The sequence below is a fragment of the Cotesia typhae genome, unplaced genomic scaffold (genome assembly GCF_013202065.1).
Source record: "Cotesia typhae breed Kobodo isofemale line unplaced genomic scaffold, CoteBio_Ctyphae contig_22, whole genome shotgun sequence".
In the NCBI taxonomy this organism is placed as follows: Eukaryota; Metazoa; Arthropoda; class Insecta; order Hymenoptera; family Braconidae; genus Cotesia; species Cotesia typhae.
Window position 1 is genome coordinate 874475 of NW_027423728.1, and position 15548 is coordinate 890022.

Genomic DNA, 15548 nt, shown 5'->3' on the forward strand with positions numbered 1-15548 from the left:
AAAACTATTAGAGATAAAAAATAAGTTCAACAGAAAGAAATTAGCGATGAGGGTTGTAGAGATTGATAGATAAACGTATTTATCGTGTTTTGTTTTTGTTTTCATATTTATTGATGCTACGATAAATAGATATGTATATTAATATTACTAAATAGTCTGTACCAGGCCTATGTACAGGTGTTTGTAACACCTCTGTAGGTGCATACTCAGTATGTATATACGTATTTGTATCCTGGATGAATAAATGAAAATAAAAAAATTATGTGGTGTCGTGGGACACCAGGTAGGAACGAAGTTCCTTCGGCTAATGTAGAATCGACACAATATGCAAAAAAAAAATCGTGCTCAATTATATGTAGGTTTTCTGGATTTTTTTCTCTTAAATTTTGCTGATTAGTTTTTATTTAAGTACAGGAAAGTATTTAGGAAATTTAGTTTTTTAGGAAATAATAAAATTAATTACGTAAAATAAAAAAAAACCGTAATTCACATTATCAACTAAAATAATAAAATATGTCTCTTTATTTTTATTTGACAACATGAAATAACATAGAAATATGAGTTCATAAATTCATGAGTATATCGCGTGCCTAAAGGTAAAAGGGCGCATATTTTTTTTTATTGCCAATTAAGTAGTAGACACATTCTACACTTAAAATTAAAAAAAAAAAGTTTGAAAGTTAAAAGGGCGTATGTCTTTAATTATACGCTCTTTTACTTCTGAGAATTCGAAATTTTGGTGATCTAAAGGTGAAAGGGCATATATTTTTTTTTCGGCCCGGTTTACAAAGGAACATATTTGTTGTTAAAACATGTGAAAAAACTTTCTGTGGTAGTACCGGCGTAAAACCTCAACTGTACGATTTTTTAAAGTTACAAAAGATAATATATCCAAAAAACAATGAAGTACGCGTGATTATTGTCTCGCTTTTTATTTTAAGAAATAGTTATTATGAAATTTAAAGACATGAACAATTATCATGAAATTATCATGTTTGAAGAAAAATAAGAAATTTTAGAATATTTAAATGTTATAATTTTAAAATATTACAATGCATAAATAAAGCGGGAAATTTCAAAATATTTGAATGTTATCTGTCATTGTGATTTTTTTTATTACTTAATTTTTATGTAATTTGTTTTTGATTGATTTATTTTCTATTTGTTTATATTAAACTTTGTAAATGAAGCTGTTATTTGAGCATAACTCGTCTTCTGAAACTACACTACTGGAAAAAATTAAGGGATCAAAAAAAAATTCCAAATTTTTCGGTAGTTTTCAACAGGCCGTAACTTTGAGAGAAATGGTCGTACAGGAAATAAAAAAAAAGGAAATTGTAGCTCCAAGTGTCTAGTTTTTGGATTAGAACTTCAAAATTTTGTAGCCTCCGCGGTTTCTGAGTAATCGTAGAAAAACCAGCAACAAAAAAATTCTCAAAATTTTTTTAGTTTTTTTTTTTGGTCTACGGGCGTGGAAAAAATTTTTTTAGCTTAACCACCATAAGGATCGGATACTTTGTTCATTTAGCTTTAATTTCTTTTTTAAATACCCTGATACGTCCACTCCTCGCTGAGATATCGGTCTTCAAATGGAAAAGGATCTTTTTGTCTTTGATTATCGATATCTCAGCAACCAATGATCGCACAGAAAGTTAAAAGTGGGTTTCAAGAACTTGAATAAATTCCCTTAACGACTGTCCATTGTTTTTTCGAAAAAAATTTTTTCTTTCCGTCACATGAATTTGAAAATGCAACAAAAAAGGGCTTTTAGTGGTTTTTGGAAAATCAAGCGCTGGATCGAAAATAATGAGGAAACCACTAATGTTAAGTGTGCCTTTCACAGTTCAATATGTCCACAAAAACCCTACAAAGAATCAAATTAATCCAGCCAGCCGTTTTTTTGTTTCACTTGATCGAATTTTTGAAAAAATTAAAGGATCACGTTTTTTGCTCTGAAAAGCTCATAATTTTTAAAAATGAGAAAAAAATGGTTTTTTCGAGCTTTTTCCACATTTTTGTTCCAGAAAGTGCTTAAATTGAAAAAAAAAAAAATTAAAAAAATTTTTTTGAAATTTTTTTCTCTTGAAAAGTTTAAAAAAACAATTACCGCCGGCATTAGCGTTATCCAAAGCGTACCACGTGGAGGTCGCGCGGTCGGATTTACGCTTCTGTGTGTGTGTGTGTGTGTGTGTGTGTGTGTGTGTGTGTGTGTGTGTGTGTGTGTGTGTGTGTGTGTGTGTGTGTGTGTGTGTGTGTGTGTGTGTGTGTGTGTGTGTGTGTGTGTGTGTGTGTGTGTGTGTGTGTGTGTGTGTGTGTGTGTGTGTGTGTGTGTGTGTGTGTGTGTGTGTGTGTGTGTGTGTGTGTGTGTGTGTGTGTGTGTGTGTGTGTGTAAGTGTATTTGTGTAAGGTATTTCAGGAGAATTGAGACCCGGTGGCTCGTCAGTTCCACCGTATTTAATGACTCCAAACTCATTCTCTGAAGGTTTTTGTTGGTTCAATACCGGGTATTACCACCCCTGTTTTCAATAACGGCTCTCAAACGTTCAGCCATGTTTATGCAGACGGTAATTTGAGGCTGCGGAATGGTATTCCAAATGTGCTGAAGCGCGCGCTCCAAAGCAGCTAAGTTCTGCAAATTTGGATACTCTCTGCGCAACCGACGGCCCATTATGTCCCAAACGTGCTCTATGGGGTTGAGATCTGGACTCATGGCTGGGTGTCGCAACAATGTGATGTCATGCCGCTCAAAGAAGCGCCGGGTAATGTTGGCTGTGTGAGGACGTGCATTATCTTGCATCAATATGAACGACCTCAGATGTTGTCGTCTGCGCAAAACAATGGGCCTTAAAATTTGGTCGATGTAACGTCTAGCTGTCAAATTTTCGCGTATAATTCCAAATTACCAAAGGTGTTCTCCAATTTCGTGAAACGCCGCCCCACACCATAACTGATCCACCGCCGTAGGCAACGACTGGACGGACAAAGTTCTGGCGAAAACGTTCTCCACGACGGCGCCAAACGAGAGGACGTCGATCGTTGCCATACAGATTAAAACGAGACTCATCAGTGAATAAAACATTTGTCCATTCCCTCAAGTTCCAATTTCGATGATCGTAAGCATACGCTAAACGAGCTCGACGATGTCTTGCTGTCAACAGGGGTACACGATTAGGATGTCGTGCGTGTAACCCAGTTTCACGAAGACGGTTGATGATTGTTCGAGAGCAAATGTTTCGCACTTGATGCTGTCGTCGCTGTTGCTGTTGTTGTTGCTGTTGTCTGCGATTGGGGAAGTTTCGAGCGACAATATTCGCATTGACGAAAGGTTGTCGTCGAACTTCTCTAACAAGTGTTCGATCATCGCGGGCATTAGTGACTCGATGGCGACCTTGTCCGGGGCGACGATGATATTGATTCGTCTCTTGGTATCTGGTATAAGCTCGAGATACGACAGATTGACTTACACCCATCCGGATAGCAACTGCATGTTGAGTGTAACCTTCGTCGATAAGAGTCACTAACCGAGCGACTTCCACCTCCGATAAATGTCGTCTAACCATGATTAAGAATCAAAAGTCAGAAATTTTCAATTTTGACCAAAAAATTAAAAAAAATTTTTTTTAGCGCAGAGGGATTAGTTTTGAAAAAACTGTTGAATGAAGCGATTTGCTAAGGATTCACAAAAAGAAAAGAAAAAAAAAAAACTCCGAAAAGCGAATGAAAAAATCGAAATTCGATTGGGGGTATTAACTTTTTTATTAATTTAATTAAAGGAGATCAGTAGAATCAAGGAATGCAGCGGTGGAAAGGTGATAAAAATCATTGGGCGATGGTTTTTGAGTTTCCTTAACTTGTTAAAAAAAAATTTTTCAAAAAAATTTTTTTTTAAATTTTTTTCGAAAAATTTTTTTTTTTTTGAAAATTTAAGCACTTTTGGAACGAAAATGTGGAAAAAGCTCGAAAAAACCATTTTTTTCTCATTTTTAAAAATTATGAGCTTTTCAGAGCAAAAACGTGATCCTTTAATTTTTTCAAAAATTCGATCAAGTGAAACAAAAAAACGGCTGGCTGGATTAATTTGATTCTTTGTAGGTTTTTGTGGACATATTGAACTGTAAAAGGCACACTTAACATTAGTGGTTTCCTCAATATTTTCGATCCAGCGCTTGATTTTCCAAAAAACCACTAAAAGCCCTTTTTTTGTTGCATTTTCAAATTCATGTGACGGAAAGAAAAAATTTTTTTCGAAAAACAATGGACAGTCGTTAAGGGAATTCATTCAAGTTCTCGAAACCCACCTTTAACTTTATGTGCGATCATTGGTTGCTGAGATATCGATAATCAAAGACAAAAAGATCCTTTTCCATTTGAAGACCGATATCTCAGCGAGGAGTGGACGTATCAGGGTGTTTCAAAATGAAATTAAAGCTAAATGAACAAAGTATCCGATCCTTATGGTGGTTAAGCTAAAAAAATTTTTTCCACGCCCGTAGACCAAAAAAAAAAACTAAAAAAATTTTGAGAATTTTTTTGTTGCTGGTTTTTCTACGATTACTCAGAAACCGAGGAGGCTACAAAATTTTGAAGTTCTAATCCAAAAACTAGACACTTGGAGCTACAATTTCCTTTTTTTTTATTTCCTGTACGACCATTTCTCTCAAAGTTACGGCCTGTTGAAAACTACCGAAAAATTTGGAATTTTTTTTTGATCCCTTAATTTTTTCCAGTAGTGTATTATTTAACATTTGTTATCAAAACTACAATTTTTTTTATGCGCCCTTTTACCGTTAAATAGTACTTTTCTTAAAGCTAAAAGGGCGTGTATCTTGAGATACGCGCTTTCAGCTTTAGAATACCAACGTTTTTTTTCACAGATTTTTACGTTTCAGACAATTTTAAAACGAATGTTTGGCAAATGGCAAAAAATGGCAAAAAAAATTTTTTCTATACGCCCTTCACCACAAATCCCTATTAACCCTTAGCTATAAGCCCTTTTACCTTTAAGCACGCGATATACTATGCATTGGCGGGGTGGAGTGGTAATGGAGAGAGAAGAAATGAGAGAACGAAAAGAAAGAGGGAAAAAGCTAAGATATTATACACTACTCGCTGTGTATACGACTGCAGCGCCTACGCACATTTAACGCTTTTAACAGCTCATTTAACGCTTTTTTTCTTACGGTTTTACTATCACATTTTTATCACTTAGGTCCCCCAGCAAAATCCCTATCTCCTCCAAGCCTGCCGTAAGGAACTTCGTTCCAAAAAAAAAAATTAATAATAAGGTAAATCAGAGTGTGTGGAGAAGTGTGGAATATGTGTGTAAAGATTAGTGTGGGTAATGTGTGTACGATCTTCTGCTTGTTGATGTTTCGCCGAGCAGATGAATCGTGGAGTGCATAACGAACTCTATTTGTTGATGTTTTGCCGAATAGACTGATCCAAAACCTAGAGCATGAGAGTCTGATGGACAGCGCGATTTAGTTAGAAACCGCAGTATAGACGCTCCGTAGGAGGGTACTGTCGGGATTAAGAAAATTTTTGTGTGAGTGTGAGCGTGTATACTTTGTTATCTTATTTTCGTTATAAATAAATCGCAATTATATTGTTAAATGAAAATTTATTTATTTCAGACCACATTCCTCACTTTCTCTCCCTGTAAGATAAGCTCTCTGCTCTCGACCGGTTCCAGGAACCATGATTAAAAATCCTGGTGGTGCCTTTTTGTTAATAATTTTAGTTTTCAATTTTGTTTAGTTAATTTATTAATTCAGGAGCCAATCTGAGCAGTCAACCCCGTTACAATATCTCTCGTTGTCCTGACGCCCTAGTGTTAACATCAAAAAAAGTTTTTATAAGTTTCAATGAAACCACGCGTCAGATTTAAAAATAAATTGTTAGTGAAGTAAATTTAAATTATGTAAAGAAACGGTTACAATGATATTTAAGTAAGTTCTTAATTAAGATTTTTATGTTTGTTCTAATAATTCAAATCTTTGCATTATAATTTTATATTATATTTATTAAATTGAATTCATTTTTCTTATATTATAACTTCAACCTCTTCCCATAAAGCTTCAGATCCTTATTCATTAGCCTAACAGCTAGGATAAAAATAATTAAATTTTAGTTGCGTTTTCGACGTTACAATAATAAAACCCCTTACAAATAATTAACACTTAATTAACACTTCCCGACGGGAATAAGAGTTAGAGTTAACGGTTTCTTTCAAAGTAAATTTTTCCCGACGGTACCCTCTTATGGAGCTACTGGTCGTAGTAGAGACGACTCAATACTGAAATTCTCCTTAACCCGAATAGTAATCTTAGGTGACTTCAAAGTTTTGCGGTTTTGAGAAACACCTTTGTTGGTCTTGAGAAAGACCTTTGTTGAGACGCCAAAATTAACGTTTGAGCCAGCAAACTACTGAAATGGCTTAGGGTGACCGAAGGTCACACGCTCTCCAAAGAGAGCTGGGTTGTTGAGCTCTGACAAGAGCTGTTTGTTTCTCGAGCCCGGAGAAGAGCTGTTTAGATTTAAAAGTTTTGAGAAGAGCTGTTTTAATTGAGCTCTGACAAGAGCTGATTATTTCTCGAGCTCTGAGAAGAGCTGTTGTAGTCGAAGCTTCTTAGCTGACAACAAGCCTTGTGAGCTTGTTGTTAACGTCGTTAATGATATCGAGAAGTACTTGATGGTTCCTGTTGTAGAGATGATCCGTACTAGTGAGATGGTCCGTCATGGGTCAGCTTTCTTGAAGCGTTGGAAATAAGCAAGCTTTGCGCGCTTGCTGTAGACTGGAACACTGCTGCTTGAACACACTGTTACTAATGGCCCGAGGCCTGTTGTGCTGCTCTTAATATACTGGCGTTGCGGCTGAGTTGTTAGGAGAGGGGGAACAAAATTGCTAGCCAATCAGATGGCTTGGTTCTAATTGGAAGGGGAGCTATAACTGGGCTGGCTAGCGGGAGCTCTTTCCGCGGTCCGCGCTTTTTCGAGTACCTAATTTTCAATGTCGCTGGCTTGTTAGGCGTTTATCGAGTAGTTAATTTTTTCAACAGCGACCATACTGCGGTTTCTAAGCCTTATTTCCGTGTATCGATTCCTGGACGTCTATACACGGTTTCCTATCAAAGTAAGTTATTCCCGACGAAACCCTCTCATGGAGCGTCTATATCGCGGTTTTTAACTTATTCCCTTTGCACCCTCATCTAGGCGTCTATGCAAATGTTTCTAAGTATGCTCAGAAAACAGAGGAGTATACCATGAATCCTTGTGCTACACTATAATTGTACTCACACGCACACACAATATTATTTAACCTGAACACACGAAATTTTCCTATACTTTTACAGTTAAAATTTTTCCAAATTTTATTCAATTAATTTTTCCAAGTTATATTCTAATCCAATATAAATTAATTTCCTAATTAAAATCTGACTTACTAATTTGCTTAAATTCATTTATTCCAATTTAATCTAATTCAGATTTTTCATTAAAATTCTTGAGTAATTTATTGCCGTGGTCTTAATAATCTGCCGATAAAATATACGTTGCGTCCGAGATTTTGCAAATTTATTTTTAATTAATTTACTTTTGTCAATTTTATTTTTGCCAGAATTTTGTAAATTTATTTTACTAAATTGTTTAATTTTGTTCATATTATTTTACTAAATTGTTTAATTATGTTCATATTATTTTGACAGAGTTTAAACATTAAATTATTCAATTAAGAACTTATTTTTATTGACTAAGAATATCTCATTTTATCTTATTGTATTTATTTTGACTAAATTATTAAATTATCCCTGAATAACTAAGTTCATTTTATTTAGACTAAATTACTTTATTTTACTTTCTTTTGTGTTGCTTGAAAACATAGAATTTATTTTATTCGATTTTATTTGAGAACTGGGGATTATATATTACTTTACAACGCACTGAGATTTTAGTCTGGACCTTGCATGTCCTCTACTCAGCGTTTCAGCGCGAGACAAGATGGCCTACTCTCTTCCAAACTTTTGTCAATTTTTTTTCCAAGCAAAATTTACAAGTGTTTTATTTTTTACTTTTAACTAAATAATTTTAACGACTAATTCAACAATTATGTCTTGACTCTAATTCTAATTTTGTTTTATTTTACACAATCAAAATTTTTTTCCAAATTATTTATTAAACTATTTCTTGATTTTAATTAAATTTTATTTCTGATGATTTTACTGAAACTTTCTAGTGAACTATTTCACTAATTTTAGTTTACATAAAATTAAACTGCTTTAACTTAAGCTCAATTACCAGGGAACAATTTTTCACGTGACACTGAAAACATGAACTAACAAACTGAAATAATTCCTAGTGAAATTAATCCAGACTCTGCCTACGCGTTTAATTAATAATTTCTGGTATTTTCAATTAAATATTGAGTAATTAAATTCTGATTCGTTCTTAAATTTATTCTTAATTTTAGTCTGCCTTTTATTCCGGAATTTTCTTTTATTCCTAAATATTTTACTAAAGTTATTCTGGAAAATTCTAGATGTATTCTTAATTATTTTACTAAATGGATTCATTAGCCTTTTGCTAAAACTAATGATTGTGACTGAACGTGAAATCGCGATGACCTTTAGCCGACATAAGGGCCCTGCTGATGCCGCACCACCGAGAAATTACTCAGACGTAATATTTGTACCTGGAGTTTTTAATGAGTATATTTGCAATCGCTCGACAAGCTGCAACTCTTTGTCTCGATACTGGTACAAAATCTTTTCTCGGTTAGGTATTCGGCTTGGCGGCAAAAACTACGGTCACCGCGTCGCGCTGGGTACTCCTTGGCAATTACTTTACCTGTAACTACAAATATGCATTAGAATTTATTACAATTTAAGATTAATTCAAGTAAGCTGACGTAATGGCCTAGCAAGCATCAAAGTAATAAAGTTTCGTCGCCTCGTTCCACTTTGGTCGAGCGAAATAAAAATAATTACCTGCGTTAGAGAATATTCGCCAAGTGTTTAACTGGACTGTTCGGTCACAATAACTCTTTCAAATTTTGTTGGTGCATTTCTCTCTTCACTGTGACTTTCCCACTCTCTCTCTCTGTCGGCGCAGGCGCTTCCACCTCGAGGACTTACTCACTAGCTTACAACTACTGGCGCGAGCACCTCAGAACAGAGCGCTCTGCGGTACCGGTTGATAACTAACTAGCACGGATCGGATAAAGAAGGCCCCGTGTACTCCGTTACAATAACTCCGACATTTCTGTGCGTACAAATAATCATGTACAAATAATCATTAGAACTCATAAACAGCGTCGATCGCCGCAAAGAACGCAAAAATTGATTGATTGCTTCAAGAGATATCGTCGACAAAATATTTGGAAACAAGTGTTTTTGCAACATAACCCCGACATTCTTTGGAATAACTCTTATTCGGCTATACCGAGCAATCCCAGGAACTCATCAGCTTTTAACATAGAAGAAATCGCCAAGCCGGTCAAAATCGGTCAACTCGGACGAGAGATATCGTGAACGAAAGAAAACCGAAAAAATTGTTCTTTCGGAGTCACTCTGAAATTTTTAGTTTGATTAATTCAAGCTCGACGATCGTTGCAAGTATTATGAAAATTCTTAAAATTATGTTTTAATTGTAAGATCGATTCTTGATCTATAACCAATAATAAGAATTAAACAAATGGCACATTAATATTCTTACAAATGACTATCATAATTTTTAAAATTATTAAAAGTATTTTATAATTAATACCCTGGTTACAAATACTGATTGGAAACAATTGCATATTTATATATCTATATATACAAACACGAGAATTAAAATTATTGAAAAGAATTCAAATTTCATCATTTTTAACTTTTTTCAATCAACATTTTTAAACAGGGTACTAACATTTTTAATCGTCAAAATAATAAATTGCAACACTAATTTATTTCGATTCACAATATTACCACAGGTCAATATTGCTTTTAAATATCGAAAAACAAATCCTAAATACACATATTGTCAACGTATAAATATCAAAATAACATAGTCATTAACAGTAAACATTCATAAATTACAAAAATAATTCATTTAAATTAATAATATTACCACGGATAATCAATAATTTTAAATGATATTTTCACTAATTATCAACATTGATAGATATTATTTTAGCATCTCCACGCGAATCATTGTATTTGTCAGCCGAATCATATTCTAAAACGATTGTTTTTTTACGAGCATTGTAATCGTGATAAGATTTCTTTCGCGACATTTGATCCGACATTTGACCACAAACGCGGATAATGGTGTAGCACCCTTTCAACATGGTTTTTGTGTACCTTTTTGGACATTATAATATTTTGGTTCACTGTCCACAGATATTCTGACAAAAACTATCCTATCCTAAGGACATTTTGTCTCACGGATATTTTCTTTCAAGATATTTTGTCGGGGATAGTTTGTCAGAGGATATAAACTTTGGTTACTTCTCACTCAATTACCAAAAATTTATCAGAGCTTCTTGTTAATAATCTCAGTCTCTATCACTCATAACCCAAACTGATTTATTCAAATAGAACTTATAAGATTGTTTAACAGAACTAATAGAGATTTACAAGTAATTATTTCTGACACAATACATTTTTCGACGTTATTCTAACGTTCCATTTAAATTAGGGGGGGAGGGCCTCTATTTTCGGTGAAATTTTATGGGTTAAAATTTCTTCGAAGAAAAATTCATTAAGTACCTTGGGAGTGATTCGTTACTTTGCGTCAGCAAAGTAACAGAAATCTCCAATGATAAGAAAGTCGCCGGGCGGTAGTTTAAACTCCAGCATGAGAGCTGCGCCCCGACGACTCCACCAGAGTGTAACCTAAGATGCAACGTCAACTATTTTGATTCGACGTTGTAAATCAGTTTCTGCGGTTCGTCAGTTCAAGGCGAGTCCTGAAGCTGTGAAGACTGACGTCGCTCTTGACTTTTTACTCCTTTTCGATAATACTCAACTTTAATTTTAAATTATGAGTTTTCATTTCAATAAATTTACAGGGGTGCATGCTTAATATAGTGGCTTTCCCTGTTTTACTACCCTGAACACTGAAACTCAGCGTTCAGTTGAAATCCTTTACTCGCGACCAATGACAGGCCCACCTGGGATCTATTGATACCCTCACAAGGCCAAACCTAGATTTAAATTACTTAAAATTAACGACCCGGAATTCGGGAACGTTACACTAGTAAACGTGACCTTGGGTTTCGGAAATACAGTTAAAATGTACTGCGTAACAACAAAAACTCACAACCGTATTCTTATAAGATTCCAATCTAATGATTAAATTAATTAAATTTACTTAAATGAAAGTTATCAATAATTATTTCAATTCATTAACCAAAATTCACTGTTTAATATCACGCGTAAAAATTTATCATAAAACCTGCCTTAAGTTCGAACTAATATTTTCTGGGTATTGGACCACAGAAATTTCTAGCAATAGAAAATTTTCACCACAAAATTATTTAATTTATAAAATCAATTAAAATAAATAAAACCTTGCTCAGAAGAAGAAATTAGACTGGGTACAAACTACAGCCGAATTTTCGCCCACGAGATATAACCAGGTACCTTGTAAGTCGACGAACTCCTTCCCGCCAAACTACAGCGATGGCCTTAGTTCTGCTGCCGTCCTCGTCATCACTCGTTACTTTCGGGGATTTTTCCGCTGCTTTCCAACCGCAATAATTATTCCTAGACGTACCAATTGGATTAATATTTTATTATTTATGAATTAGAAATAATTAACAAATATTCAACATCGCTTGCGTTTCAAATTAAGTGGACGCGCGACTGGATAATTACCTGTAACTTCCAACTGTATCCTGAACGTTCAGTGGTACAACCTCTTTTGTTCTCTCGCCGGTCGCCACTCACTCGTACTCACTGCGACCCATCGCCCCTCTCCCTACTATCTAAAATGCCCGAGATCATCGCGCACTGGTGTCGCTACAGGCAAACAATGAATAACTAACATCGCTGCGTTCCAATGAAAAGAACCACGCAATGAGATATTTACCTGATGATTCGCAAGTGTATCCGGAGCGTTCAGTAGCACAACCTCTTCTGAATTCCGCTGATCGCAACTCGCTTGTACTCGGCTCCGGCCCATCGTCCCTCTCTCTACTATCTAAAATACCCGAAGATCAAGCCGCGTCAGTGCTGCATCGAACAATTATCGATATCCGGTTACTTATCGATTCAGGGTACATTTTACTCCGTTACAACATAGAATTACACCTACACAAACGGGTGAATACACAGACGCACACACATACAAACACACCCGCACATACACTCATCCGATCACACTTAGCTGTAATTATCAGCACACACATAAAAATTACACCTTGTACCAGGTAAACCCTCATCGGGTAAGCTCGCCGGAACAACGGTGAATTTTATTGAGAAAATATCAGGACTATAAATTATGAATTAATTAAAATTGAAAGAACTTAATTGCTTTGAAAAATCAATAAGAAAATATATTTGAATAACAATATGATAAACACAGAGTAATACAGACAACTTTTACATTGAATATGAAAAGAAAATTAATCTATCGATAATGACCAGACGGTCGGTAAATCAAATCGTGAACTAAATAAATTCAAAGCTTACTCCCCCTTCCTGGTGACTCGTCGTCGCTCAGTAGTCTCTGACTCTATTCCTAGGCACAAGCGGATCAAATCCTTCTTGCCCCACCTACTCGGTTTGCATACCAACAGTATCTCGGCAGAAGGCGAAGATACTGGGAAATTATGATAAACTTTTAGCAAGTGTGTTTCTAGCGACACGTACTAACTAAAATATTACTTAATAGAACCGAAAATTCATGAGAAGAAATTTTTTAATTTGTCGAGAGCTAAGGCTTAAAAATTTTACAGTTTGTGACAGTGGTCAACCGTAAAGTTGAAGCAAGGTGGGTCTATGGAATTGTCTTTTTCTCGAACTGTCATAGTAAATAACAGGGTTCATTAGATATATAGATGATTTCCAGTAGATTATTAAGATAACGCATGTAATTCAATTTTAATTCGTTGATATGTTGTATAGAATCAAATACTTACCGGAAAAATCTATCTCCAGTATTCCACCGAGATTCTCCCAAGCCCTCACAACTGAGAGCTGTGTTCAAACTGTAATTTAGATTTCTTGGATCATTGACAAAGTCTTCGACACCGTATGCATATACTTTTATTGCTGTTGATATTTCATTTACAAGGCTGGTACTACTTGTATCAAAATGAACTCCTGAAAATAAATAATATTTAAAGAAACGAAACGTCAATTAGTTATCTGAATCTATGTGAATAGATTACACTAGTATACATAATACACTAGTCACAAAAGATAAGGGATATAAAAAAAATTCCAAACTTTTGGGTGATTTTCAACAAGCTCTAACTCCGAAGAAAATGGTCCTACAGAAAAAACAAAGAAAGCAAATTGTAGTTCCAAGTGTCTACATTTCAGATATGACCATGAAAAACTTTTATCATGTCCAGGTCTAGAGAAATCCTAAGAAAACTACCGAAAAAAATGTTTTCCGAATTTTTTCCCGTCTAAAAAAAGGTCCACGGGCTTCAAAAAATTTTTTTTGATTGATTCTTTTAAAAGTTCTTTTAGAAAATTTAATACTCTTTAATTTGGCGCATTCAAAAAGCTTGTACGACAATTTGCTGCGGAGTGATCGTCAATCAAAGCAAAAAAGTTCTTTTTGACTTTGATATTCAATAACTCCGGAAATAATGATCGTACAGGGAATTAAAGGAGCGTTTTAAAAACTGCACGATATTCTTCATAAGAAAATGTGAACATCTTTTGGAAAAAAATTTTTTTTTGAATTGAAAACTCGGACTGAAAAAAAGACAAAAATTCACACAATTAAGGATATTTGGATAACTTGGTATAACTTTGGATAAAATGGATCAATGAAGGATATCGTCAGTAATTTTTTAACCTCAAAGTGTCCCCTAAAATCCCTCAAAAATTCAAAGCGCTGCGATTTTTTTTTCATTGTGCTCCAAAGCTTCAAATTCTTTGTTTTTGCAAAAATCACCATCATGAGCAATTTTGTGATTTTTATTCATTTTTTCCATGAAAAAATTTTTTTCTCTCTAAAATCTTTATTTTTTCGATTAAAGAGATTGATTTTTTGAAAAATTTGAAAAAAAAAAAATTTTTCAATTTTTTTCGAAATTTTCTCGATTTTTTTCGACTGCTGTTTTACCGCCGGCATTAACGTTACCCAAAGCGTACCACGTGGAGGTTGCTCGGTCGGATTTACGCTTCTGTGTGTGCGCGTGTGTGTGCGTGTATGTGCGTGTGCGTGTGCGTGCGTGTGTGTGTGTGTGCTTCTGTATGTTTCTGTGTGTTTGTCTGTCTGTCTGTCTGCAGCTGTTGAAGGACCTCTGTATGCACGGCAGTCACAGTTCAGTACCGTGTATTGCCACCTCTGTTCTGAATCACAGCTCGTAAGTGCTCTTGCATGTTGATGCACCGTCGAATGTCACGTTGCGAAATTCCTTGCCAACAACGTAATAACGCTTGAGTCAACTGATGAAGATTGTGCAGTGCCGGATAGTCTCGCCGCAATCGACGCCCAAGCTTGTCCCAAACATGCTCAATTGGGTTCAAATCAGGACTAATAGCTGGATGATTAAGCGTTGTTACGTTGTTGCCGCGGAGAAAAGTTCGCGTGCGAACTGCAGTATGAGGACGAGTATTATCCTGCATCAAAATGAACCGTCTTGCTCCCATGCGTGTGCGCATAGGCAGGACGTGTGGTCCCAGAATCTCGTCGACGTACTTGTCAGCAGTCAACGTCCCACGAACGATGACCAACGGGGTTCTGGTATTGAAGGACACGCCTGCCCACACCATGACTGATCCACCATTGAAAGCGGTAACTGGTCTCGTAAAACCATCTCGATCTCGTTCCCCATGACGGCGCCAAACGAGAGATCGTATATCGCTGCCATGAAGACAAAATCGAGATTCGTTAGTCCATAAGACACTGGTCCACTGTCTACGACCCCAATGGTGATGGTCATGCACATAAGCCAATCGGGCTCGACAATGTCATGGAGTGAGCATAGGTACGCGATTTACGCATCGCGCGCGTAGTCCTTGCTCTCGAAAGCGATTTTGGACCGTTAATGTTGAGATGTGATGTTGGAGAGGACGTTGTCGACAAGTGCGGAATTGAGGAGAGATCGTGTGAGCATAGGCAGTTGTGTTTCGACGAGCTTCGCGAATGATAGCTCGATTATCACGCTCGGTAGTGATTCGTCGTCTTCCTTGACCCGGATGACGATCGTAACTGAGTCGCGTTAAATCGGGCATAAGCAAGACTGACAACAGACTGACTCACTCCCATAGAAGCTGCTACTTCCACCTGACTGTAGCCCTCTTGAAGGAGCGTAACAATGCGAGCCACATCAAAATGCCAAGGGTGATTATCAAAGAATAGTTCACAAAAAAATCACGAAAGAAATT

General features: G+C 35.9%; 1 protein-coding gene across 2 annotated transcripts in view; it reads right to left on the reverse strand.

Annotated features, from left to right (window-relative positions):
* Nmdar2 (glutamate ionotropic receptor NMDA type subunit 2) overlaps window positions 1–15548 on the reverse strand; it is a 786854-nt gene that overhangs the window by 559040 nt on the left and 212266 nt on the right. The window contains exons 5-6 of one of the 2 annotated variants that reach the window (XM_074237485.1): window positions 13118–13301; window positions 11619–11741 (exon numbers count right to left, since the gene is read on the reverse strand). In XM_074237485.1, the coding sequence (XP_074093586.1) occupies window positions 11619–11741; window positions 13118–13301 (307 nt within the window). The remainder of the gene's footprint in view (window positions 1–11618; window positions 11742–13117; window positions 13302–15548) is intronic. The other variant, XM_074237486.1, reaches the window with a different exon arrangement.